The 24,954-nt window shown below is 51.0% G+C and overlaps 3 protein-coding genes and 1 pseudogene across 8 annotated transcripts; 3 read left to right on the top strand and 1 right to left on the bottom strand.

Annotated features, from left to right (window-relative positions):
- Nucleotides 1-755: 755 nt before the first annotated feature.
- Nucleotides 756-3,059, bottom strand: LOC131423405 (non-histone chromosomal protein HMG-17-like; annotated as a pseudogene).
- On the top strand, nt 3,048-6,785 carry Mrpl20 (mitochondrial ribosomal protein L20). Its single transcript, XM_046424800.2, has 4 exons — nt 3,048-3,205; nt 3,292-3,402; nt 5,314-5,391; nt 6,388-6,785. The coding sequence occupies exons 1-4, from the start codon at nt 3,119-3,121 to the stop codon at nt 6,559-6,561; spliced, it is 450 nt and encodes a 149-aa protein (XP_046280756.1). The 5' UTR covers nt 3,048-3,118; the 3' UTR covers nt 6,562-6,785.
- Nucleotides 6,786-9,904: 3,119 nt separating this feature from the next.
- Nucleotides 9,905-18,505, top strand: Ccnl2 (cyclin L2). Of its 5 annotated transcripts, XM_046424734.1 has the most exons (11): nt 9,905-10,210; nt 10,544-10,618; nt 10,756-10,865; nt 11,934-12,054; nt 13,363-13,427; nt 15,771-15,870; nt 16,045-16,149; nt 16,234-16,375; nt 17,040-17,148; nt 17,237-17,329; nt 17,481-18,505. In XM_046424734.1, the coding sequence occupies exons 1-11, from the start codon at nt 9,920-9,922 to the stop codon at nt 17,833-17,835; spliced, it is 1,566 nt and encodes a 521-aa protein (XP_046280690.1). In that variant the 5' UTR covers nt 9,905-9,919; the 3' UTR covers nt 17,836-18,505. The 5 variants fall into 5 exon arrangements, 4 of the variants coding, with proteins under 4 accessions (XP_046280690.1, XP_046280693.1, XP_046280695.1 ...); XR_006847236.2 differs by lacking the exons at nt 15,771-15,870; nt 16,045-16,149; nt 16,234-16,375; ... (1 more) ...; nt 17,237-17,329; nt 17,481-18,505 and adding exons at nt 13,956-14,081; nt 15,118-15,450; XM_046424739.2 differs by lacking the exons at nt 9,905-10,210; nt 10,544-10,618; nt 10,756-10,865; nt 11,934-12,054; nt 13,363-13,427 and adding an exon at nt 13,975-15,378.
- Nucleotides 18,506-22,272: 3,767 nt separating this feature from the next.
- On the top strand, nt 22,273-23,961 carry Aurkaip1 (aurora kinase A interacting protein 1). Of its 2 annotated transcripts, none has more exons than XM_046424862.2 (3): nt 22,273-22,846; nt 23,102-23,517; nt 23,647-23,961. In XM_046424862.2, the coding sequence occupies exons 1-3, from the start codon at nt 22,795-22,797 to the stop codon at nt 23,746-23,748; spliced, it is 570 nt and encodes a 189-aa protein (XP_046280818.1). In that variant the 5' UTR covers nt 22,273-22,794; the 3' UTR covers nt 23,749-23,961. The 2 variants fall into 2 exon arrangements, with proteins under 2 accessions (XP_046280818.1, XP_046280817.1); XM_046424861.2 differs by having other exon boundaries at nt 22,277-22,846; nt 23,102-23,547.
- The last annotated feature ends 993 nt before the right edge of the window (nt 23,962-24,954 follow it).

A 24,954-nucleotide genomic window follows, 5' to 3' on the forward strand; every position in this document is an offset into this window, starting at 1 on the left:
ATCATGGTATTTCAGGCAGGTCATGGGCAGACAGTTGTTAACAGTAACAACAACTTTCAAACCCCCTTCTTGGATGGACTACCAAAATCAGAAAGCCACTATAAAACCCAATGAAGTCTTCATTTGATGCTCTGAATAGGGAAAGTTTAGAGTGAGGGTTGACCTTTCACATTTAGCATGTTTAACAACTTTTCACAAGCCGACCCTGACTTTCAGGAAATGAAATGAGAATGGAAAAAATTATTAATCTGAAGATCCACAATCTAGAAAAGGAACTGCTGCTCTTCTGAGGGACACTATTCTCAATGACGTCACTGGAAAGTCCAGATTGCCCCCCACACTGGTAAAACCCTTTGCTGGGAATCAGGTCCCAACAGGTCTGAGTTTAGAGGAGTTAAGTCCGTGCTGATGCCAGAGAGGGGGAGGAGGACATACAGATGAGTCTGAGTTTTTCCATACCACAAGGCACTTGTGCCAAGGTGGCTGTGTGTGCCAACATCAGGGAATCCCCTCCTCTTGGGAACAAAGAGGAAGTCTCTCAAAACTAGAAGGGAAAGGTGTGTTTCCCCACAGCAATCCAGCTTTGGAGACATTCTACTAGTGACACATGCTCCTTCCCCCCCAAAACAACAATGAAGTGTTCTGTGTGCTAACAACATAGCTTAAAAAAAAAAGTAAAACAAAATTCTGCACCTTTATAAAACTTGATAAAAAATAGTATTTCAAACGGTACAGCCACCAGAAGTCCACAGTTATCAGAAAGGCACACACTGCCCTGGCGTCTCCAGCCCCTCAGCTGTCTGTGCCTGGTCTGTTTGGGCATCTCCATCTTCTGCAGGGTTTCCCTTTGGGTACTTCTCTCCCTTCTTTGCAGGGGCTTTTTCAGGCTTGGGCTCTGGCTTTGGAGGAGCAGGTTAGCCGACAGCCTTGTGGATCTTCTCTGTGGTTGTCTTTCACCTGGGCTTTATCTCTTTTACATCCCCTTCAGCCTTTCTCTTGGGCATGGTGGCGATGGCGGCGGGATGCTGGCTCTGGACCAGGGGATGCAGCGGCTGGCTTTGGTCAGTCCGAGGTCGTTCTCGCCTCTTCTTCTTCACACTGCTCTTATTTTTATTTAATTTAATTAAATTAATTAATTAATTTATTTATTTTTAAGATTTCCTCCCTGGAGGAAGAAGGGGACCCAAGAGGTGGAATCCATGGAAGGGGGAGGTCTTCCCCCCCCCTTTTTTTTTAGAGAGAGAGAATTTTTTTTTAATATTTATTTATATATTTTTTTAATTATCGGCAGACACAACATCTTTGTATGTGGTGCTGAGGATCGAACCCGGGCCGCATGCTATATCCCCCGTCCTGCTTTAACTCTTCTTAAAACTATATCCCCAAAAGGATATAGAAGGCCAAGTTAATATGGTACAGGTGATAGATAAGAAAATCACCAATGGATACTTAGATTAGTGAGTGCGAGATCAATGAAGGATGGGAAATCTACCTTATCTCAGAATGTCATGGCCTCGGAGGGTGCTGCTCAGATTTCCACCTGTCTGCCGCTGTGCTGCAAGCCCACAGTTGCATTTCAGCTAGGGGCACAATTTTCTCAGCTGGGATGCTGAGCACAGATGGGCACCAGGGACTGGCCATTTTCACCAGATACAGGGCTTCTCTATCTGGCTGTCTCTGCTTCAGCACCACTGGGTTAGCAATATGCTTCAACAGGGGCGCCCAGTCATGAGTCCTTCTACAGGCATCAGGCGCACACCTCAAATGCTCACTTAATTCCACATCTGCTTACCAGAAGGCCTGGAACACACAAAGTATTTCTTCCCAAGTCACTTGCCAGTTACAAATGTGGACACAGTGGAGAAGCCTCCCAAACATTAGCCAAAAAGCAGATATCACCAAGTGGGACAGAGAGGGTCTCAGTCTCCCAACACCAGGGAGTGATCAGGGTGCAATAGGACTTCATGGCGTTCTGCCAAAAAAGTACAGACTGATTTGGATCACCAGGAAAAGACTCAGGTCAAGGGAGATGCTGCAGAACAGTCTGTTCTCTTCAGGAATCCCAGGGTCAGGAAAGACAAGACAGGCTGAAGAAATATTCCACATCAATACTAAAACAGACATGACAGGGCTGGGCTGGGGCACAGTGGCAGAGTGCTTGCCTCACACTTGTGAAGCACTGGGTTCAAGCCTCAGCACCACATAAAAATAAACAAATAAAATAAAAGTCATGCTCTCCATCTAGTACTACAAGAGCGGTTTGTAAGAGCAGTAGAGCACTCACCTAGCAGGATCAAACCTTGGGTTCGATCCTCAGCACCACATACAAAAAGTAAGCAAATAAATAAAGGCATGTTGTCCATCTACAACTACAAACAAAACAAACAATCAAAAAAAGAAACTATATCCATGTAAAAAAAATAACAAAATGGGCTGCTGATAGAGCTCAGTTGGTAGACTGCTTGCCTTGCATGCGCAAGGCCCTGGGTTCAATTCCCAGCAGCACCAAAAAGAAAAAAAAGGCAACAAAGAAATCACACCCTCCCAGTTCAGTATTTCTGTTTTTGTTTTTGGCTGGAGACTGGGCCAGGGGCACTTGTCCACTGAACTGCATCCCCAGCCCTTCTTATTTTATATTTTGAGACAGCATCTTGCCAAGTTGCCCAGGGTGGCCGGGAGCTTGCGATCCTCCCGCCTTGGCCTACGGAGTCGCCGGGATCACGGTGAGCTTGTGTCTGTCGGGATTGTCGCGACCCACGCGGACTGCGCCCGGCTTATGCAGTCTGTATTTTGCCACAATAAAAAATGAAGTGGTTTGCAGGAAAATGAATAGAACTTGAGGCCATCCGGCTAAGCGAAATAAGCCAAACCCAGAAGGTCAAGGGTGGCAGGTCGAAGCGGGCTACCCCTTCAGCGCGCACCGTCTGCGTCGCTGGCCGTGGCCGGCCGTCGCCCCGACCAGAGGTGGGCTGCTCCCGGGGGTTGGGGGATGGCCGCGCACCGCGGAACCGAGAAGGCGAGCGCGGAGGCGCCCCGGAAGGCACGAGGCGCACCGGAAGTCCTCGGCGCCGCGGACCCGGAAGCGCCTGTGGGTGCAGTCCTGCGCCGGCTGCCAGCCATGGTTTTCCTCACGACGCGACTCTGGCTGCGGAACCGCGTCACCGACCGCTACTTTCGCGTCCAGGAGGTGCTGAAGCACGCGCGGGTAAGCACGCCCGCCTGGGCGGCGGGGCCCGCGGGCCGGGGCGCCCACCGCCGCCTCCTCACCCCCGTTTCCCGTCCTCGCCCTAGCACTTTCGTGGGAGGAAGAACCGCTGCTACCGGCTGGCCGTCAGGGCGGTGACCAGAGCCTTCGTGAAGTGCACGCGAGCCCGCAGGCTGAAGAAGCGGATCCTGCGGACCGTAAGCGCGCCGCCGATCTCCTCCTCCTCCTCCTGGGCTTCGGTGTCCTCCCCGTCGTCGTCCTCCTCCGCCGCTGCCCGGCGGTCCTCCTTGTTGCCCTCCTCCTCGGCCCGGCCGCACATCACTCCCACCCCCATCCTCCCGAGCTCTGCATCCCACCTGCTTGTGTTGTGCCTCGCTGTTCATTGCTGGGCTGCACGTATCCCAGGAAGCTTTGCAGAGGGTCTTTCTGATACGTCGAACTGTAACCCCCCTTCAGTGTCCCTCTAAGAAATCAGCTGAAGAAACAAAAGCAAGCCCGAGAGAGGCCTCACTGGCCATAGACTGTGGTCCCAGCACTATAACTCCCTGCCCCCATTCAGAATTATGCCTTTGTGGGGAGGTGGGTCTGTGCCTCAGGCTCCTAGGTCTCCAGCCAAGCCCAGAGTGCATGTGAGGTGCTTTGAGTACCTGAGCAGTGTGGTGCACAGGAAGGGGTGGGACACTGGCTGCCCCAGAGGAGGGCAGAGGTGCTCACAGCCGGGAGGGTCCTGAAGAGGGGGCCCTGGATAGCCAGGGTGTCACCTGAGGACTTGTTAGAAGTTCACATTCTTGGGCCAGGGATGTGGCTCAGTGGTAGAGCGCTTGCCCAGCATGCGTGAGGCCCTGGGTTCAATCCCTGGCACCACATAAAAAAATAAAATAAAATTAAGATAAAAATCAAATAAAATAAAGGTATTATGTCCATCTACAACTAAAAAATATATATATGAAAAAAAAAAAAAGTTCACATTCTCAAGTCCTGCCCCAGACCTGCTGAATCAGAGGCTCTGGAAGGTGGGCCTAGCATTCTGGTATTTTCATTTTATTATTGTTACTGAACCCAGAGGTATTGAACTACAGTTCCAGTCTTTTTCTTCTGAGATGGGTTCATTTTAGCTGGGAGGGTGGGGGGTGGGGGGGGTGTACCAGGGACTGACCTCAGGGGCACTCAACCTCTGAATCACATCTCCAGCACTTTTTTGTATTTTATTTAGAAACAGGGTCTCACCGAGTTGCTTAGTGCCTTGCTTTTGCTGAGGCTGGCTTTCAACTTTCAATCCTCCTGCCTCAACCTCCTGAGCCGCTGGGATTACAGGCATGCGCCACATTACAGGGTTCTTGCTGAGTTGCTGAGGCTAACCTTGAACTTGTGAATCCTCTTGCTTCATCCTCCTAAGTCACTGGGATTTCAGGTGTGAGCCACCACACCCACCTCCAGTGTGTGGTCTGTTTTAAATCTCTAGGGAGCCTTATATAGGTCTAAACTTGAGAACCACCGAGCTAGAAGAGCAAAAATGGGCTTGAAGACTGCTTTAAGATATCTAGGAACGCCTTTAAGAAGAGACATCCCTCACACACCCACCTTGTTTAATGGAACAGAACAGAGGCACATACCATTCACCAGAAACTGCCCATTGCACTAGGTCCTGCCCAGTGGTCAGTGTGGCTCATCTTTTAGGTTTTTTCCCTGCTCACTTCTTAGTCTGATACAGACCCCACTACTCCTTGCCATCCAGGTTCTCTGAGGACCTTGACTGTTTGCTCTGCTCTCCGAGTCTGTTTGCCTCCCTGGAGCTTCTTGAGTTTCACAACTGCCTTTGTGGGCACTCACTTACTGGCTGTAGGAATTTAGCCACACTGCTGCAGAATTTTTTATCTTTGTATTCATGGTGCATGTATTACAGCTTTTTATTTAGAATTGAACTTGTTTGGATGAAGCAAATCAGTCTTTGCTGTTATTTGTGCTGCAAGTCTGTTTGCTGGAGGAAAAAAAAAATACTATCCTCCTGACTTTTACAAGTACTTTTTAGTGCAGTAGAGCCTTTACTAGAAGAATGGACAAAACATTCAACTGTTGATGTTAAGCATCTCTACGTTTTCTTATTCCAGCTCTGGATTAACCGAATTACAGCTGCCTCCCAGGAACACGGTCTGAAGTACCCGGCATTCATTGTCAACTTAATTAAGGTACAGTTTAGAGGGTCCTGCTGAGGTGCTGAGCATCTGTAGGAACCACCCCTCAGGCTTGAGCTCCCCTGGCAGTTGTCTCCCCAGCATAGCCCTGTACCTTCTATTCTGCTTTCTGTTCTTGAGGTGGAACTCTGGCAAGGGCTTATCACAGTTGCTTCTCCCTCGCCCTGCTGGTAGCAGACCATGTTGGAAACAGGACATGGTACTGAAATGCAAGCCCTAGTGTTTCCTCATGAAAAAGAATAAGACTCATCCTTTTATTTTTTTCATTTAATTTTTTTGGTACTTGAATTTTTTTGGTACATTTAATTTTTTTTGGTACTTTTCCAGGGCACTTTACCACTGAGCTACATTTCCAGGTGTGTTTTTTTTTTTTTTTCCCCCTGGGGAGCATAGGGTCTCTCACTAAGTTGCTGAGGCTAGCCTAGAATTTGCCATCCTACTGTCTTAAGCCTCTAGAGTAGCTAAGATTACAGGAATGGCCACTGCACCTGATGGCTGTCCCTTTTTCTTCTGCTTCTTGGACTCACTGGTGGTTTCTGAGATCACCTCCAGTTCTTTTTCTTCTTTTTGGGGTACTGAGAATCAAGCCCAGGAACTTGAACTTTGGTGCTCTGTCACAAGCTGTACCTTGGCTAGGTTGACTTCATGGGCTGATTTATGGGTTGGCCTTGACCAGGAGACCTAGTTGTTAAAGTGATGACTACTGAATCTAAACATGGTCCTTGGTTCCCTGGGCTGGCACTGGAGCCCTCCCTGTCCTTGATCACATTTATCCCATAGCACCTATCTGTGCTGTGCAGACAGACCTTCTGCCAGGCAGACTGTGCCCTGGACCAGGAAAGGAGAAAAATCTGGTGTGCTGACAGGAGGAGGGCGGCTCAGACCTTAGGCCTCTGAGCCGTGTCTTTCCAGCCTGACTGAAGTGGGGTGTTCCTGCAGGCCACTGGAGTAGCGATGCTGACTGCAGGCTTCTGCTCTCTCTCTTCCCAGTGCCAGGTGGAGCTCAACAGGAAGGTACTTGCAGACCTGGCCATCTATGAACCGAAGACTTTCAAATCTTTGGCTGCTTTGGCCCAAAGGAGGCGACAGGAAGGGTTTGCTGCTGCCTTGGGGGATGGAAAGGAGCCTGAGGGCATATTTTCCAGAGTGGTGCACTACCACTGAGGGCAGCAGCACAGTGGATCTGGACAAGGCTTTTTCCTTGGAGGATCATAGCTAAGATAGGAGCTCCAGGAGTTATGTGATAACTGAGTGAAGTCTGAGTTTGATTTGTCTTTTGTGTTAATTGCCATTTCAATAATAGGTCTTGCTTTCTCTGGGTGGGACAGAGTCACAGAATGTCTTATGTCTTATGCAGATCATGTGCATAAAGCTTTTGTAGTCTTTGATTTTGTAATGTTTTCTGTTACCCAACAAACACCTTGATGTGTGCTCTGAGGTGCCTGTGTACATGTCATCAGTGACCACATGGACAGTGGGAAAGACTGCTGAGCAGGAGTCCCGAGTGGTAGGATGTCACTGACCATGCTGCTTCCTTCTGCAAATTAGGGATCTGCACCAGGCCTCTGAACTTTGACCCCACAGTTACCTGATCTACCCTAAGTTTCCCCAGTCCCTACTCATCCTGGCCAGGTTTGACCTCAGTCTCCATCCTCCACTAGTCTCTTCCTTATGTATAGCAGGAATCCTGTGGCTCATTTCTTCAGACACTCCAAACACCAACCTTTTCCCCTCCCATCTCCTTCCATGCTTCCCCAAACCAGTATAGATGGGAGGGACATTCACATAGCAAGCAGGTAGCACTCCTGGCTCAAAGCGGGAACTTCTGGTCTCTTATGGCCTTGGAGGGCTTTTAACAACACACACACTGCTCCCATAAGTCCAGGTATTATGTTCCTGACAAACTCACTAGTAGGAGCCACTTCACAGCAGCGCCACACCACAGACCTGTCCACTCCTTCCAGTAGTGAAAGATGTGTATTTAAGCTGCCCAGGACAGCCCAACCCTTTGTCCTCAGTGACCCAAAGCCTTTGTCATCTGGGTTTTGAGCAACTCATCTGCACACCCCCTCTCTAGCTCTAATCTGCTGTCTCCACTCTGGTCTCTGCTTCCTTCCCATTATAACTCAAGAGCTCTTAGCAAAGCTGTTTTCTAGAACCAAAATTCCAATAGGTACCATGACCCCCAAGATTTTCACCCCATCTCACTTCCCTTTCCTTCTGCACCAGGAAAGCCGTTGAAGCTCTTTACCAATTACTGCCTTCTTGCTGGGGACTCCCACATTTATACAGGCAGTGGCCCAGGCCTGCTTGTACTGCTGACCTTGGAGGGCTATCCCTGCTCCCAAAGCACACCTTTCTTCCCTTCCAATTGCAGCCACACTGCTCTTTGGTGACACCATCCTTCATCTCATGTCACCATTGCCTGGGAGTCATTCCATGTTCTTCCTTGTACACAGTACCTACTCCAGCCCCACATGGAGCCAGTCAAGCCCTGGCCATTTACCTCCTAGATATCTTTGTCCACTCTCTTCCACTTTCACTGTAGGCCAAAATCATTTATGGCCCACATTACAGCTTGAACCCCCCTATGAGGCCCTTCGTCCCCAGCTTAAGGGTGGACACTACCATAGGTATTTGGAAGACAAGGGCCAACTTCCATCTTTCCCAAGATCTGGTCATGTGCACAAGTGTTGAATGCATTTCACTTGTCAGTATGGTACTGTGGTTGAGCTGCTTTTGAAGCCAGATTTAAAATTAGGTAGTCAGTGTAGTTAGGTAAATCGGGTCTAATATCGAGTGAAATCTAAAATGGAGGCCGTGCGGAGAATGACTCGGGGAAAACACAGGACAACTCATGGAATGTTAATGAAGTCCCAAAAGGCCCTAGGCCAAAGTCCACCTCAAAGAAATGTTAATGAACAGCCCCCAGCAAAAAGGTGCTGACTCAGAAGTCCTTCCTGACCAGATTACTTTTTGGCCCACCTGTGTCCCACCCCTCGGGCCTTCCAACCCACGTTCCATCACCAAACCTATAAAAAGGGAAACACATTTGCCCGCCAACTGGATTCCACCTCTTGGGTCCCCTTCTTCCTCCGGGAGAAGTCTTTTCTGCTGTCCTTTAATAAACTTCTAATTTCTACTCTGACCTTGCCTCGGCGTGCTCTCTGGTGTTATTCTTCAACATTGGGGAAGCAAGGACTCGTCACCGGTCAACAGCGGTAACACTTTTATGCACTTCACGCTAATAAAGGAAGATGGGAATGTGGCAGACCGCCATGGCCCTGCTCCAGTTTCCTTTCATTCTGGTGCAAGTTTGGGTGCCAGGGCCTGATCTGAGTGGCTGGATTCATGGTTCAGAGGATAGGCAAGCAGCCCAAGTAGGACCAAAGAAAATCAAGGTCTGCTCTTTTCCTGGGGTTGGGTGCAACTGCAGACAACAGGGGAGACACCCTGGCGCTGCCAACCTTGGGAGTAGAGGGGGTGGGTGGAATGCAACCGTGTTGCCCAGAGCAGTCCGAGTGCAGAGGAGAAATTGGGTCTCAGTTGCCAATGCTTGAACTGAGATAAGAAGTCCGCCCACGTTTGGATTTGGGCGAGAGCCATTGGGAGCCTCGGTTTCAGGTAGTCACAGGCAGCTCAAATTGACCCCATCCAGGAACATTCTACCCTCCGATCTACCCCCAACGTCTAAACCAGCATCTCTGGGCTTCCCCACCGGTCTCCTAAGCCTAAACCTGGTGAAAAGCTCAGGGTAACAACAGGAATTAACACACCTGATGCCCCTCCACAGCGGCGCTGAGCAGACCCACGAAGGCCTGGGGAATCAAGAGTCAAGACAAATGCTTCACGAATTCTGTAGGGTCAAATAAGCAAGTCCCTTCCCACCCAGCGCTGGAACCTCGCGCCTCTTTCCCCCCCCCCCCCCCCCCCGCTACCCTGTGCTTGCATCTGCCGCCAAGCGCTCTGCAGGGTCATCAAATCCGACAAGTTCGGTTCCCTGTTACCCGTCCACCTCCTCGTGGGCTGAGGTTTGAAACAGGAACCCGTGAGGTCCAGGACCCACAGGTGCATCCCCAACTCGAAGCCAGTAGGGTGGAGCACTAACTACCAGGCAATCGCCCCGTGTTAACTCGCACCGGCTCCATGCACAGCGTCGTGTTCCGGAGACTGCAGGGGAAGGGTCGTCCCTTCCCAGCTTCCACCGAGACCCGCCTCCTGGACGCCACAGGCTTCTGAGATGCAAGCCCCTTGACCCAAGCCTCTAGGAGCGTCTGGCCTCTCAAGGCAGACTCGCTTCCGGGTCGAGCCGGGCCGTGGAGGGTTCTGGGTAACGAGCCCGCTTCTCCCGCGCGAGTTCCGGCGTCGACGCCTGACGTAAGGCTGACGGGCAATTCACGCAACCAATAGCCATGAGGCAGCGACCGATCACAGCCAATTGCATGGGGTTAGGCGGGGCGGCCTGAGTGTCGCGAGGAGCCGCCCTGCCGGGAAGGGTCCCGAAAGGAGTCGGCGGCACAAAATGGCGGCGGCGGCGGCGGCGGCGGCCGGAGCTCCGGGGTCGGCGGTCCCCGGGACGGCGGCCGGCACCCCGAGCTCGGGGGGCGCCGCGCCCGGGTCGCAAGGAGTGCTGATCGGGGACAGGCTGTACTCTGGCGTGCTCATCACCTTGGAGAACTGCCTGCTGCCAGACGACAAGCTCCGCTTCACGCCGTCCATGTCGAGCGGCCTCGACACCGACACGGAGACCGGTCTCCGCGTGGTGGGCTGCGAGCTCATCCAGGCGGCCGGCATCCTGCTCCGCCTGCCGCAGGTGAGGGCGCGGCCGCGAGGCTCGCGGTAACCGCCGGCCCGGAGGGGCCGGGCCTTTGTTGGCCGATCGGCCCGCGCTGCGTCGGTCCCGGACCCCCCACCCCGCCCGGAACCGGGCCCGACCCGGCGCCGCGGCCCAGACCCCCGGCCCCGCCCCCAGCCGGCCGCGAGCCTCCCCAGGGTCGGGGCGCCGAGACCGCGGGCCGCCGGGAGCCTTTGGGTCGTGGAGGAGGGCTGAGTTTCTGGCCCTGAGGGGAGTCCCACGTGACGGGGTGACTTTCAGTGCGGAGCTCTGGAGTCTGCGTCCAAAAGTGACGGAAGCTTCCCCGTCTAGGTGGCCATGGCTACGGGACAGGTGCTGTTCCAGCGGTTCTTTTACACCAAGTCCTTCGTGAAGCATTCCATGGAGGTAGGCCCCCGCCCCTCCGGCCTGCGCCGCCTGCCGGGTGGGCGCGTCCTGGGCCCGGGAAGCCCCTGTGCGGCCCCTCAGCCTTGGGCGGACCTCAGGATGGGAACAGACCGCTGCGTCTCCATGCTTCCTTTCAGCATGTGTCTATGGCCTGTGTGCACCTGGCCTCCAAAATAGAAGAGGCTCCGAGACGAATTAGGGACGTCATCAATGTGTTTCATCGCCTTCGACACCTGAGGGAAAAAAAGTGAGTCTTTTCAGAGTTGTCACAAGTGTCCAGTCACTACCGTTTCTGTGACAGTTCCAGATGGGAGGCTGTGTCCTTGTGGATGATTGCTCGTGTGCTCCCATCAGCCAGGATCCCCTAAGGGATGGAGGAGGGCCCTCCTCAGTTCACAGCTGTGATGTGTTGTCTCTTGTGTGGCCCTGAGTGCTCCAGAGCAGGGACTTGTCTTCACCACTGTCAGCATCTGGGGATTGAACCCCAGGGTGCTCTAACACGGAACTACATCCCAGTCCTTTTTTTTTTTTTTAATATTTTTTTAGTTGTCGGGTTTTTTTTTTTTTTTTTTTTTTTTTTTGTGTGTGTGTGTGTGTGCTGGGTATTGAATCCAGGGCCTTGGCAAGGCAAGCACTGTGCCAAGTGAGCTATATTCCCAGCCCCCAATATTTTATTAGTTGTCAGTGTGCCTTTATTTTATTTATATGTGGTGTTAGAATCAAACCCAGCACCTCACACATGCTAGGCAAGCGCTCTACCACTGAACTACAACTCCAGCCCTCCCCAGTCCTTTTTTATGTTTTGTTTTGACACAGGATCTCACTAAGTGAGACCTTGAACTCGTGATTTTCCTTCCTCAGCTTTCAGTTTGCTGGTATTGCAGGCATGTACCACTGAGCTCTTAACTTTTAATGTCTGTGCAATGAGATCTTTAGACCTCGTGGCATTCAGGCAGTGTTTGTGTATGCACCAGAATGCCTTTTATCAACCAGGATGGGGCAGGTTGTAGAGAAGGGATAAGTAGGTTGGCTCTGGAGTTGGAAGCCTGTTCTATAATTTTGTTAAAGGAAGTGAGTCTTCATCTAGTGTCTTGTGTGGTGATGTTTATATTAGATTCCTCCCTCTTGGAGGTGATAGTGTACCCTGAAAGGTGTTGCTTTTTTGTTTTTCTGAGGTTTTTTGTTTTTGCAGTGCTGGGATCAACCTGTGGCCTCACTTGTGCAAGACAAGTGTTCTACCACTGAGCCACAGGTGCAACCCCAGAACATCTTATTTTGTCTGATCTTTATGTGGCCATGTTCTTTGTCCTTGCAGGAAGCCTGTGCCTCTTCTTTTGGATCAAGATTATGTCAACTTGAAGAACCAGATCATAAAGGCAGAAAGGCGAGTCCTCAAGGAGCTGGGCTTCTGTGTCCACGTGAAGCACCCTCACAAGGTGGGTATAAGGTGGTTTTCACCCCCCATGTCTCTGAGGCTGAAAGCCCTGGAGATGACCTATGTCCCTGACTCAGTTTTCCAGGTCATAGCTGTAACCTTGCAAGTGATTAGCCTTCTTGTGCTATTAATTCTAGTTGCATTTTAAAAGAGTTTTGGAAATTGTGGTTTTTAGGTTTCGGTTTTCAAAAAAACAGTGGTGAACTTGTAGAAATAAAATTTGTCAGCATCCATTTTTCTTTCCTGAACAGTTAGGTTTCTAAAGTCACCTTAGTAATAGCCTCACTTTCTTTTATGGGAGAATGGGAAGAATTCTGAACCTTTTTGCTTTAAGATGAACTTCAAGTTTTGCGACCTGCATTGGTTGGTTAGGGAGCATGCTGTTGTATTTTAAGTTTAATCAAAGCACTGTAGGCATTTCATGTACTAAACAAACAAACAAAAATTGTTTAAAAAGATTACCATTGCGCGTGCCTGTGATCCCAGCAGCTTGGAAGGCTGAGGCAGGAGGATGACAGCCTCAGTTACATAGTGAGGCCCTAAGCAACTTAATGCGACCCTGTCTCAAGATAAAAATAAAAAAGGGCTGGGTGTGGTGGCGCATGCCTGTAATCCCAGTGGCTCAGGAAGTTGAGACAGGAGAATTGTGAGATCAAAGCCAGCCTCGGCAATGGTGAGGCACTAAGCAACTCAGTGAGACCCTGTCTCTAAATAAGATACAAAATAGGACTAGGGATGTGGCTCAGTAGCTGAGTGCCCCTAGGTTCAATCCCTGGTACCCTTCCCCTCAAAGCAAACAAAGAAAGATTACTGTTTATACTTTCAGTCTTACCAATTTTCATTGGTGAATTTCATTGTAGTTTCTCTCTTGAGTGTTTGATTTTCTGACATTTATTCAGATTCTTGGTAAATTATCTACCAAGGACTTAAATGCTTTTCTTCACTTGCTGGAATTATTTTGTGTCCTGCTCTGTATGTTCGCTGCTGGGGCACACTGATGTTTAGGGCAGGCCAGTCTCGTTTGCGGAAAAGTTGTGGCGATGAGAATGAACATGGGCCACGAGAGAGGCACAGCCTTCTGTGCCACAGGGTGTGGCTCGTCCTGAGGTGCATACATGCTGCCCTGCTGCAGAAGCAGGTAGCAGGTGCACCTGCAGGAGCTCCCCTCCAGCTGAGCCATTTGCCGGACGTGACCAGGAGCCATCCCTGGGATCTAGATTGAGGTTCTTTTGCTGCATGGATATCCACAAGATCTGAGTTCTCTTCTCGTGAGGTTCTTGGTAATAACTGCCTGACCCATATCTTCCAGATAATCGTTATGTACCTTCAGGTGTTAGAATGTGAGCGTAACCAACACCTGGTCCAGACCGCATGGTGAGTTGACCTTCCTTGTCTCACGAGACCAGCAAGGGCAGTGCAGGAATGTTTACTTGAGGCACTTGGGCAGTGGGTAGTCGGTCCCATGACTTGGTTGTGGGCTGGAGTTGTCCCCGTGCCCAGTGATCTGCCGTGTAAATGCCTGGCAGCCTCCCAAAATGACAGGCACTGGTGTAACGGTAGGTGGCCCATCCCTGCCCCTGGATTCCCTAAGTTCCCTGCCTTGAAGAGAGCAGTCAGTGGGCTTCCCCTGGGAGCCATTGACTGGGCACAGGAAATTTCCTGGGAGCTGCATCCTGTGGGAGAAAGTGGGGATGAAGTTTTGTAAGAATTTTGGGCTGGTTCTAATAGGTATAGGCTAGAAATGAAGCCTGAAGTATCAGTTTGATTTTTGGGGTGTTCTGGCCCTTTTCCCCCACAGAGTTAAGTCTATAGGGTCATATTGCTGACTGAATTGTCTGGTGCTGTGACTGCTTTGCAGAGAACCCATTTTGACTTTTCTTTTCTGTACTCTTTCAATCAAAGGGTAGCCTCTGAGGGTAAGTGACTAAGACTTCTCCTCTGCTGTCCAAGCGCTTTGGTGCAGGGACAGCGGCCGTCTCCAGCCAACCCAGTGCAGGCTCTCCACCGAAGGCTGGCTCTAGACTGGTGGTATGCGTACGATAGTATAGTCATGGCCGACTGCTGCTTGTGGTTCTCTGACGATTGTGCTTCTTGTTGATCCTGTCGTGCTTTGGTAATTGTATCGATTAGAGTTGGTAATGTCTTGACTTGGGCTTTGTCCCCTTAAAACTGCTGTACCTGTACAATAAAGATGCAGTACCTTTCTCTAAAACATCTGTGGGAAGCTGTAAGAGCTGAAATGACAATTGGCCGATGGGAATTGAGGCTGTTGGTGTGGGATTGTACCATTACTTCTCCAGGCCCTGATGTTGCTCGTTGCAGCAGCTCAGCTGGGCTCCCTTCAGTAAAGGTGTGCATCTTTAAATTACTCCTTGGACTCTTTACAAAAATGTTGTAAATTATTTCAAATATAGCAATAAGTTTATATGTTTTGAGGGTTTCATTTGTTTTTAGAACTTAAAAGTTAATGGAATAATGTTATTTATTGTTTGAATACTGAAATTTGTTATTAGAAACAAAATGTTTTGCCAACATCTGGGCTGTTTACCCACAGTGGCTCTTGGACCAGTGGCTACACTGCCACCACACTGCCTTCCCTATTGAACACTGGAGCCAGCTCCTCCAGACCAGCCGCCTCTTGTAGGCATCTGTGGAATTTATTGTTTAGCATCTGAATGGGTTTGGATGTTACCTACTCTGGGTTTATTTAGGGGAAAGATATCGGGTGGTATCCCTCAAGTCTCCTGCCTGTGGTGCACCTGTGCCATTATCTGAGCATGTTGGGCAGTGAATGTATGACCTCTTCAACTGTTTTCTCATGGAATTACTTGTTTCTGCAATATTAATAAAACCAGTATTTGGTTTGATTTTAGTCTATAAGTTTTTGAGAAATATACCTAAAGGAAAACATTAAAAATATAGTCAGTTTTATGCAAAGTTTTGTATTTTTTTTATATTTTCTAAAGTATGATAAAGTTTTAAGAATGTACTTACTGTGTTGAAACTTTAAGTATTTTTTAGTATTTTGTTGCTGCTGTCTGATTTTATGAATGTTCATTTTAAGACTCCTTGTTGAAATGGGACAGTTTGGAAACGTTCTTTGGTAAGCCCGAGAAGAGGACTCCCTCGGGCATTGGCCTCCTGCATGACGTTCCCATACACCTGAACTGCACCAAGGGCCTTTCCCTTATGCAAGTGGACTCCTTCGTGGAAGCTGTGGCTCGGTTATCTGGAGAAGGACCAGGCCGCAAGCACTCTCCGCAGAAAAGGAACACAGGACAGCTTGTCTCAGCTGCGAGGCTTCGTGCTCAGCCTGTTCATTTGAGTTTGCATGTTTCTCTGCACTATGGATTTTGAGCATTTAGATTTCTTTAATCAAATACATTTTAACCACTAAGTAGTGTTTTCTTTCTGAGGCATTGTGCTTTGCATGATAGCAGGCCAAAAGCTGAGGGAAAAGTGAAGTTAAAGTCGGTTCTCGTTCATAGCAGCCCGTATTTCTGACATTCAGCCAGCTTTTTTCCCCCCAGTAATTTCTCTTTCTGTCCTGTATTCAGAAAAAGCAGCTAAAATGTTTCTCCATTAACTCCTGGGATTCACAGGACTGTCTAGGTCTCAGTCCTAGCAGTAGACCACGTAGAGGTGTAGCTACCTTAGGTAATGCAGACGGTGCTGTGGTTGCCAGGGTCCACAACTCTTGCTGTGCCTTGGTTTCAGGAACTACATGAACGACAGTCTTCGCACAGATGTCTTCGTGCGGTTCCAGCCTGAAAGCATCGCCTGTGCCTGCATCTACCTCGCTGCCCGGACGCTAGAGGTCAGTGCTCTGCTGCACGGCATGGCTCTCTCCACTTGTGGTGACATTTGTTTACCTGCTAAGTTGCTCAATCTAGAGCTGCTTGCTGCAGCAGGTTGTTCTTAGCTGCTTTAAGAGTTTTTTTGGCCTTGAAGTTGCTGAGAAAATGTGATCTGATGGTGTTTGTGTTCACAGATCCCTTTGCCCAATCGTCCCCACTGGTTTCTTTTGTTTGGAGCAACTGAAGAAGAAATTCAAGAAATCTGCTTAAAAATCCTGCAGCTTTACACACGGAAAAAGGTTCTTTTGGATATTTTTATGTAATGTTCATCTGTGTTTGGTTAAAAGCATCTGGTTCTGAATAAAGGGATTATGGCTTTTCAGGTCGACTTAACACTCTTGGAAAGTGAAGTGGAAAAGAGAAAGCATGCTATTGAAGAGGCAAAGGCGCAGGCCAGGGGCCTGCTGCCTGGGGGAGCCCCAGTAACGGACAGCGCTACAGGGTTCTCACCTGCCCCCAAGCTGGGTGAGTATGTCAGGTCATATGCTGCTGCAAGGGTGGAGCTGGTGACCCTCCTGGGCCTTCATCCTGGGAATTGAGCCTGTGGTGGGTCTGGGCTACAGAAGTGCTGGAATCCCTGACTGACCATTGGTGATATCTAAAATGAGATGGGGGACTGGGGTTGTGGCTCAATAGTAGAGTGCTCGCCTAGCACGTGCGAGGCCCTGGGTTCGATCCTCAGCACCACATACAAATAAATAAAGGTATTATGTCCAACTACAACTAAAAAATATTTTTTAAATAAAATCAGATGGGGACCCTGAAGGGTTTTGTGTTTATGTTTTTGTTAGCAAGCAAAATGGGCAGACAGCCTTTCTGAAATGCTTTGGTTTACTCTGCCTACCCAGTTAGCTTGTCATTTGATGAAAAATTGTATACTCTATGACATAGATCATGTTACCAGGCCCTAGAGATAAGAGTGGTGCTCACTGCCTCGTCCCTAAGGAAGAACCTAGACAAAGGGCCTTCTGCGTCTTCCTGGTGCCTGCTTAATTTCTGAGTCCATGCTGGAAGTTAGAATCAGTGTGTGTGTCTGTCACCCCACAGAAGTGGCCTTTTCTTTCTCTGCTAATGGGTTTCTTACTGGCACAGTTCTCTGTTGGTTTTTAACTTAAAATTGATTTGGTAGAATCCCCCAAAGAAGGTAAAGGAAGCAAGCCTTCCCCATTGTCTGTGAAGAATGCCAAGAGAAAAGTGGAGGGCAGGAAGAAAGCCGAGGCCGACAGCCCCGTGAACGGGTGAGGCACCCAGAGCCGCTCAGGTGGTCGCGCCAGGTGTGGGGGTGGAGACACTGTTGGTGTGTAACTGCTCCACTCCTGTCTGCAGCTTGCCAAAGGCACGAGAGAGCCAGAGCCGGAGCAGGAGCCGTGAGCAGAGTTACTCAAGGTCCCCATCACGGTCTGCTTCTCCCAAGAGGAGGTGCGTGCCTGGGGCTTGCCTGTGGGTCTGGTGATGATGGGTGTTTCCCCAGGGTGGTAGGAGGGGATGGTCTGCCCCTGTGGGTGTGTCCCGGCCTGGCTGGGACAGGCACTCACGCATGTGGTCCCAGGTGTGTTGTCCTTCCTCACAGAAAAAGCGACAGTGGCTCTACGTCTGGCGGGTCCAAGTCACAGAGCCGCTCTCGGAGCCGGAGTGACTCCCCGCCAAGGCAAGCACACCGAGGTGCTCCCTACAAAGGCTCTGAGATGAGGGGCTCCCGGAAATCCAAGGATTGCAAGTACCCCACCCAGAAGCCACACAAATCCCGGAGTCGGAGCTCATCCCGATCTCGAAGCCGCTCACGGGAACGGGCAGATAATTCTGGAAAATATAAGAAGAAAAGTCATTACTATAGAGATCAGCGGCGGGAGCGTTCAAGGTCATATGAACGCACAGGCCATCGCTATGAGCGGGACCACCCGGGACACAGCAGGCATCGGAGGTGAGGTGGGTCCTGCATGGGTGTCCTGGATCCTCCCATGGGGCACATGTGGCTCAAGTGGCCCTGTGGCCATGATAGTTTTTGGAAAACTTTTTTGACTCTGGACCTTGAGATGCATTTGGAAATGGATTTGAGGGGGTGGCAAGGTCCCCTTAGGGTGGCCTGGGGCATGGCACACACCTGTCCCAGGTGAGGTCCTCCTCAGCTGAGCCCTGTGGGCGGCTCCTTGGGAAAGCAGAGGCACACATCCTGTTGGCGTGGCTGGGTGCTATCGACAAGCTGTTCCTTCACTCCTGTACTGATGCTCAATTACGTTAAGCCAAGAAAGATGATTTTTAGAACCTTTGCCTATATTAGGTTGTACTTATGTACATATTTTGTGGTGTTTCACAATGAGAAAATGGCCTTAATAGCCCTTTATTCTCTATCCACGTTGTAAATAAACATGTGTTTAATACAAGGAAAACTATGTATGAAAACTCAGAACTGGAATTCTGCCAGCTTAAAACTTGTGTAGAGAATTCTGATTTTTAAAATGTGAAGGTATTTAGGTCTGTGTTGAAAGTCGTATATTTTTATCTGTGCAATGCTGTGTGCTGGCCACCAGCTCCCAAATAGAGAAGTTTCCTATATATGCATTTTACGTGGTTGAATAAACAGTTTTCTTCTCAGGATGCTTGGGATGTTACAGGCTTTCTAGGTTGTTATTCTGCTTGCTTGTGAGCTGCTGTGGCACGTCTGAGCTACCATCCCTGCTCCCTGCTGTCATTAAAGTGTTGGATTTTGTAGTAAGCCCCCTTGCACCTCCTGAAACCATTTGCCCTTTGAAAGGCTGCTTTTGGAGGGTTGTAGGAGGGAAGAGGTAAAGACAAGAAAGTACTGAAGGGCCCTGGAGCATATCTCAGCACAGGATAACCAGAAGCAGGCATCTGGCAGGTGTCCCCAGAGCTGGGCCTTGCCATGTGCAGGGCCATTGGGCAGATGAGATTAGGCCTGGAGCTGTTTCCTGTTCCTGAGGTGGATGGTGCCATGTCTCACCTGGGCCTGTCATTTATCTGGTTTTGGCTCTTCTGTCAGTGATTACCTTCCTAAACCAGCACCTCAATTAAGCACCAGAGAGGTTGAGATTCCATAGATAAGGACAGCCCCACAGGTATCTGAGAGGAAGGATGTGTGGTGTTCCTGCCAGCCTAGGCCTCTGTGATTGCCTGGCAATGGCAGATAGCACCTCTGCACTGTCTGGTAAGCATGTGGCTACTCTGGTGCCTGAGCTATGTCCACTCCAGCATATCATGAACCTGATACTCAAGCCTCATTCTGACCCTCCAGGGAGCATGTTGAGTGTTGCAGCTGTAAGACATGGCCACAGCTTCAACCTCCTTCCTCAGCTGCTGCCCAAGGCCCCCTTCTGGGCTCAGCAGCAAGGGCACAAGACATCATCCATTGGGACTCTCAGCAGCCCCAGTGCTGAGAGGAAGTGCTGGGGCTTGGAGTAAGCTTGGGGTGCATTTTGCAAGCCTTACAACATGCTGGGTTTCTGGAGATTCCCTGCCCCTCCCCAGGGCACACTGGCACCTGTTCATGGCCCTGGACCTTAGCAAGGCCAACACAGTGGTCCATCATGTAGCCAGCCAGGGATGTGTGAGCTCTGGCTACTTAGGATGGTTCATCCTGGTGGCCCTGCCTGGTGAGACTGTGGGGCCAACTTTTCCCTCATCCTGTGAGGAGTCCATGCAGCATGGGATAAAGAGACCACTGCTTCTGCTTTGCTTCTATTGATACCTGCCACTGAGCAACTGTACTATACTGATACCGGTACAGAGTTATACTGAGGGATGCTGGTAAAGATCAATAGGTGACTCCATGGCTGATTTTTAACTTGCCAACACAGTTTTATTTAATGAAGTAGCTACTCTACAGTGTTTCCATGACTATTTTTAATACTCAAATGATCTTATGGTTATAGATAAAAGTATACAACTATGCCAGGTGTGGTGGCTTATGCCTGTAATTGCAGTGGCTTGGGAGGCTGAGACAGGAGGATTGCAAGTTCAAAGCCAGCCTCAGTAAAAGTGAGGTGCTAAGCAACTCAGTGAAACCTTCTCTCTAAATAAAATACAAAATAATACTGGGGATGTGGCTCAGTGGTTGAGTGCCCCTGAGTTCAAACTCTGTTACCAAAAAAATAAAAAAGAAAAAAAGAAAAGTACACAACTAGGAAGCAATATGCCCTGTATTTCCCTTTTGTTACAGTTTGTTGGATAATGCTATGTTAAAAGCAGGGTATAAAAGTGAAAATGAACAGCTAGCTGTTGTGGTGGGATCTGGCATGAGCTGACTGCAGCACTCCACTGCAGGGCTGTGGCGAGGCAGCAGGCACTTTGCCTGGTTTAGGTTTCTGTAGCCCAGGACTTTAGGGCTACTCAGCTCAGGCTACTCAGCTCAGGCTACTCAGCTCAGGCTACAGCGTAAGCCCCAGCCTGGCCTACCCTCAGCCACCGGCATTGATGCCTTTCCAGCCTCCAAGCCAGAACTGCAAAATTTCTACAAAAGTTCTGAAGAAAACCTTTTCCTGAAGGCAAATGGGTATTTTGGGGAAAAGAAATGCATGCAGTAATTGAGACTAAAGAGTTCCATTGATTAAAACAAACACACACACACACACACATACAAAATTAGAAGTTAGACCTGATGGCACGTGCCTGTAATCTTAGCTATAATGTAGGAATTGAAGCAGGAGGATTGCAAGTTTGAAGGAAGCCTGGGCAACTTAGTGAAACCTGACATGACACCACAATGAAAATTGTGTTGGCAACTTAATGTTGGCTGTAGAGACACCTGGCAATATAGCTCAGTGGTAGAATGCTTGCCTGGGTTAGTCCCCAATGCCACACAATAAAAATTAGAAAACAGCACATACACACCAATCCTCTCATTTCCAATCTTTATGAAAAATTGATCTCCCTAGTCAGGTTCTAGCACCTCTAGCTTGGCAGGGGCTGTTCACATCCCTACAAGTGTTCTGCCACTGTTGTGGGAAGCAGCCAGTCAGATCTGGCAAGGGCATTTTGTGGGGTGGGGTGGGGGAGGCATTAGCATCACCTGTGACTGAGGATGTCCCAGCCCTGCATGTGCTGCATGGCCAAGGTGACCAAGCAGCTAGCTTCTCTGCTGCAGGTGAACCCCTTCCCTTTTGGCCTGGGGTCTGCTATGGTACAGGAACCCTCACAAGCTTGGCTGAAAGCTGGAGCCTGGCTGGTTCCTGAGATGGGGAAAGTGGGTCCTCTGGCCTCATCCAGCCTCCTCAAGACTCACAGACTGGAGCTCTTGCACTGTCTCTCCCATTAGTCCCTGCCTCTCCGGAGGTACTCTTATCTACAGCCCAACTCCTCAGAAGTTTGGAGGCCAAGGTTGCCGACCCCCAGATTCTTTTTGCCCTTGCCTGGACTGTTATTAACATTGATGACCGGACTGTTATTAACATTGATGACCTGGTTTTCTGCATCTTCCTGGACCCTGGTTAGGTGAAGGAAGTCCACACCAAGGTGAGGACTGGAGTTGAGGGCACCAACCTGTCCTTTGTGACAAGACCAGTTACTAGGATATGCTGTGTGACTGAGGTGAGGGGTGGGTTCCCAAACGTGGTCAAAATCTTCCTGCTTGGGAGTCCTGGGCAACTCCTCTAGGAGGCAGGAACCTGTGTTGTTTTGTAACCTCAGTTACAGAGCTGGACCTGGCGCCTGCAGTTTCTGTCCTCACTGGCCTATCTTCCCTGCCACTCGCTCCTTAGCCAGGATGGTGCCTGGGGAAGACCTGCTTGGCTCTTCCTGCTAAGAATCCCTAGACGTCCCTGCAGCAAGGCCAGCCTCAGCACCAGCCGCCTCTGCAGGTTCACTGCGGGATCCATGCTAGCCAGCAGGCCTTTGTTGAGGTAGATGAAGTGGTGGCCTGGCAGCCCGTGCGCTGGAGCAACGTTAAGGTGTCAGCCAAAACCAATCCTGCAGAACTTGCTTTTGGCTTATGGTCTGATTTTTCCTTCGGAGCTTCCTTGCGGACGCATTAGATGCACAAAGGAAAAGGAGTCTGTCAAGCCCTAGGGGCAGCGGGAGCTGCCAGTTAAGAAAGGGCCCCCGGTTCCCAGTGTCCGGGCGGCGGCAGCTTCGACCGAGTTACCGCTGGTTCCACTAGTCCCATCTCGCCCACAGCTGGTCCCCAACTCCGGAGGGAGCTCCGCCCGAACAAAAGCAGCCCTAGCCACTTCCGTCGCTCACAGTGTGGCATTTCCGTCGCCGCAGCCTTGCGCCCGCCGCAGAGAACCCGAGCCAGGGCGAATCCGGGGGCGCCATGAGGCGGCGCATGCTCTGTAGACACCCCGGCGTAGGAAGTGTAGTTTCCTTCCGCTGGGACGAGGCGGAACTGACGTATGCTCCAGGGCGGCCCTTCGAACCGGAAGTCTTCGCCTACTGAGCCCCGTCGGGCCTTTGCCGCCGCGAACTCCGGCGCCGGGAGGTCGCCAGGGGCACCTGGGCCTTGGACCCACCGGGGAGCCGGTTTGGCAACGGACCGGAAGTGCCGAGCGCGGCGGTGAAATAGTCTGTTCGAGCCGCCGGGGTCACAACCTCTGAGGTCGCGAGGCTCCGGCGGGGCCGTGCTCCCAGGCCTGGGCCCTTCGGTTCGTTCGGACGTTGATCGCCCCGTGCTGTTGGCTTGGGTGCCCGCGGGAACTGAGGTTGCGGGGGGAGGGCGGCTAGCCGGAGTGGCGGAGGCGGGGTTCGATCCGGATTCTGGACGTCCGAGGGGCCAGCGGCTTGTGAAGGCGACTCCTCGTTGCGGGCCAGAGGGACCCAGAGTGCTGGGAAGCGGGATTTGCGCGGCCTGCCCCGTCCGCGGCTCGCGCTTGACCCCAGCAGCCGCCTGTGTTCCAGCTCCCCTGAGCACCTGGGGCCGCCGCCTCCCACAGACCATGTTCCTGCAGCGCCTGACATTTCAGCTGGTCAGGTCCCTTCCCTGGGCAGGTAAGAGCCCTGGGGGTTGGGATACGTGCCTGGGTTAGGAACGCGTTTGTCACAGCGGCCCAGCTCACCCTCAGCTGGAGGTAGGATGTGGCCATAGGCTTCCTGTGAGAACATCACTGGGGTTTGGAACAGGAATAAGGTGCAGGTCATCCATTCTGGGCCTGGGGTGGACTTGCTGCCCAGGCCTGGGTGGTTGCAGTGCTCCTGTCTAGTGTCACCTCACCAATGGTAACTATGCTACATTGTTTCTTGCAGGTTGCAGTCAGCTGTGGCCTGTCTCAGGGGTGCTGAGCAGCCATGCCTGCCGGCCACCATACACCTTGCAACCCACTGGCCAAAGTAGGGCTGTGTCTCTTCCTGGCAAGGGGTCCCAGTTGGAGCTTGAGGAATTGCTGGTGCCCAGGAAGATGTCCATCAGCCCTCTGGAGAGCTGGATGACTGCCCGCTACCTCTTGCCCAGACTGGATACTGGGGTTCTAGTATCCGCTGCTCCCACTCAGCACTATCAGTGTCCACCCAGTCAGGTGAAGGGGGAGGCTAGGCAGGGGCATGAGGGTATCTGGGATGCCCCTCACATGCAGTGCAAAAACGTGCTGAAGATCCGCCGGCGAAAAATGAACCACCACAAGTACCGCAAGCTGGTCAAGAGGACACGGTTCCTGCGGCGGAAGGTACGGGAAGGACGCCTAAAACGGAAGCAGGTGTGTCAGGGCACCTTCCTGGGCTTAGGGGGAGTGAGTGACTGATAGTGTGTCTCTTTGCCAAAAGTCAGTTGGTGGTCACTTTCTTTACCCTTGCAGATCAAGTTCGAGAGAGACCTGAAGCGCATCTGGCTGAAAGCTGGCCTGAAGGAGGCCCCCGAGGGTTGGCAGACCCCCAAGATCTATGTGAAGAATAAATGAGACTGTTCCTACTTGTCCTGGACATCTGCCTGTCGTGGGGTTCTGGGCTGCCCTGGACTTTTCTGCCTGGCATGGGCTCTCTTAAGATGGGGGCCACTGGCCTCTTTGTTGGAGAGTCTCAGGGCCCAAGGGGTCCAGTTATCTGTCCATGGCCCTCACTGTCTTTCCTGACCTTGCTGAATAAATGTCTGCCATAGGCAGCTGTGCACAGCCCAGGATTGGGGGACTCAGTGCACACACAGATGGCAAAGTGCTGAGGGACAGGTTGACAGGGGTGACTAGAGTATATTTTGTGGATGGAGGTGTGGGTGGGGCTTGCTGAGGAGGCAGGAAAGGCCCTGGTTTTCCTAGACATGGGAATGGTACCCTGAAGGTTCCTAGGTCCTCTGAGTCCTTCTGCTTGGCTGAGATAGCCATGTCCAGCCATAGGGGCAGGCACTGGCATGGCTGTCAGTCTTCCAGGTGCCTTTGCCTAATTTCTCATCCTCTGACACTTCCCTGGGTTCTCAGTGGGAGTGGGGACTGATTAGGTGGAGGGCCTAGAGAGTGGTTTGGAAGGTTTAGGGTTGGGGGTGAGAATGGGATGCTATTCAAAGAGCTGGAGAAGCCCAGAGCCTTAGTTTGAGACAGAGAGCTCATGATTCCCAGTTCCCTCAGGTAAAGGGAAAACATCACCCCCAAGAGTTGTCCCAGAGGGACCAACCCCTGCACTTATGCATCAAGCTGTGGAGAAGCTGGACTGCAGGCAGGGAGCCTGGTTAGCGCACCAGGAGTGTGTGGGGGCTCATCCGCCTTGCTTCCTGCCCTCTCATCTCTGATTTAGATGCCAGGGATACAGACTTGTGTGTAGACTGCAGCCTCTGTCTGCTGCCCACTTCAGGGCCAGGACACCTCGTGAGGACTCTCGGGGCTTCCTGATTTTTGGTCACAGAAACATGTCTGGGAATCCAGGTGTGGTGATACATACCTGTAATCCCAGCAACTTGGGAGGCTGAGGCCTCCTGGGCCTTCAGGGCAGAGGTTCTTAAATGAGCCCTGGGCCACATCTGGAGACACTCTTGGTGGTTACATTGGAGGCCGAGGCCAGGGATGCTGCCAAACCTACGAGACAGGGTGCCCACCACAGAACCAGCCCCAACCTCAGCAATTTAGGCCCTAAGCAACTTACTGAGACCTTGTCTCAGAATTTTTAAAAAGGGCAGTGTA

This window comes from Marmota monax, unplaced genomic scaffold (genome assembly GCF_021218885.2).
Source record: "Marmota monax isolate L192 unplaced genomic scaffold, Marmota_monax_Labrador192_F-V1.1 WCK01_AAM20220418_F8-fsc00080, whole genome shotgun sequence".
Taxonomy (NCBI): Eukaryota; Metazoa; Chordata; class Mammalia; order Rodentia; family Sciuridae; genus Marmota; species Marmota monax.

What these genes read in the sequence shown, in the direction of transcription:
- Mrpl20 (XM_046424800.2), top strand. Translation starts at nt 3,119, where the DNA reads ATGGTTTTCCTCACGACGCGACTCTGGCTGCGGAACCGCGTCACCGAC. An exon ending in AGAAGCGGATCCTGCGGACC is followed by an intron (nt 3,403 to 5,313) that starts GTAAGCGCGCCG and finishes TTCTTATTCCAG; the next exon opens with CTCTGGATTAACCGAATTAC. An exon ending in TCATTGTCAACTTAATTAAG is followed by an intron (nt 5,392 to 6,387) that starts GTACAGTTTAGA and finishes CTCTCTTCCCAG; the next exon opens with TGCCAGGTGGAGCTCAACAG.
- Ccnl2 (XM_046424734.1), top strand. Translation starts at nt 9,920, where the DNA reads ATGGCGGCGGCGGCGGCGGCGGCGGCCGGAGCTCCGGGGTCGGCGGTC. An exon ending in TCCTGCTCCGCCTGCCGCAG is followed by an intron (nt 10,211 to 10,543) that starts GTGAGGGCGCGG and finishes TTCCCCGTCTAG; the next exon opens with GTGGCCATGGCTACGGGACA. An exon ending in CACCTGGTCCAGACCGCATG is followed by an intron (nt 13,428 to 15,770) that starts GTGAGTTGACCT and finishes CCTTGGTTTCAG; the next exon opens with GAACTACATGAACGACAGTC.
- Aurkaip1 (XM_046424861.2), top strand. Translation starts at nt 22,795, where the DNA reads ATGTTCCTGCAGCGCCTGACATTTCAGCTGGTCAGGTCCCTTCCCTGG. An exon ending in CAGGTCCCTTCCCTGGGCAG is followed by an intron (nt 22,847 to 23,101) that starts GTAAGAGCCCTG and finishes TGTTTCTTGCAG; the next exon opens with GTTGCAGTCAGCTGTGGCCT. An exon ending in GACGCCTAAAACGGAAGCAG is followed by an intron (nt 23,548 to 23,646) that starts GTGTGTCAGGGC and finishes TTACCCTTGCAG; the next exon opens with ATCAAGTTCGAGAGAGACCT.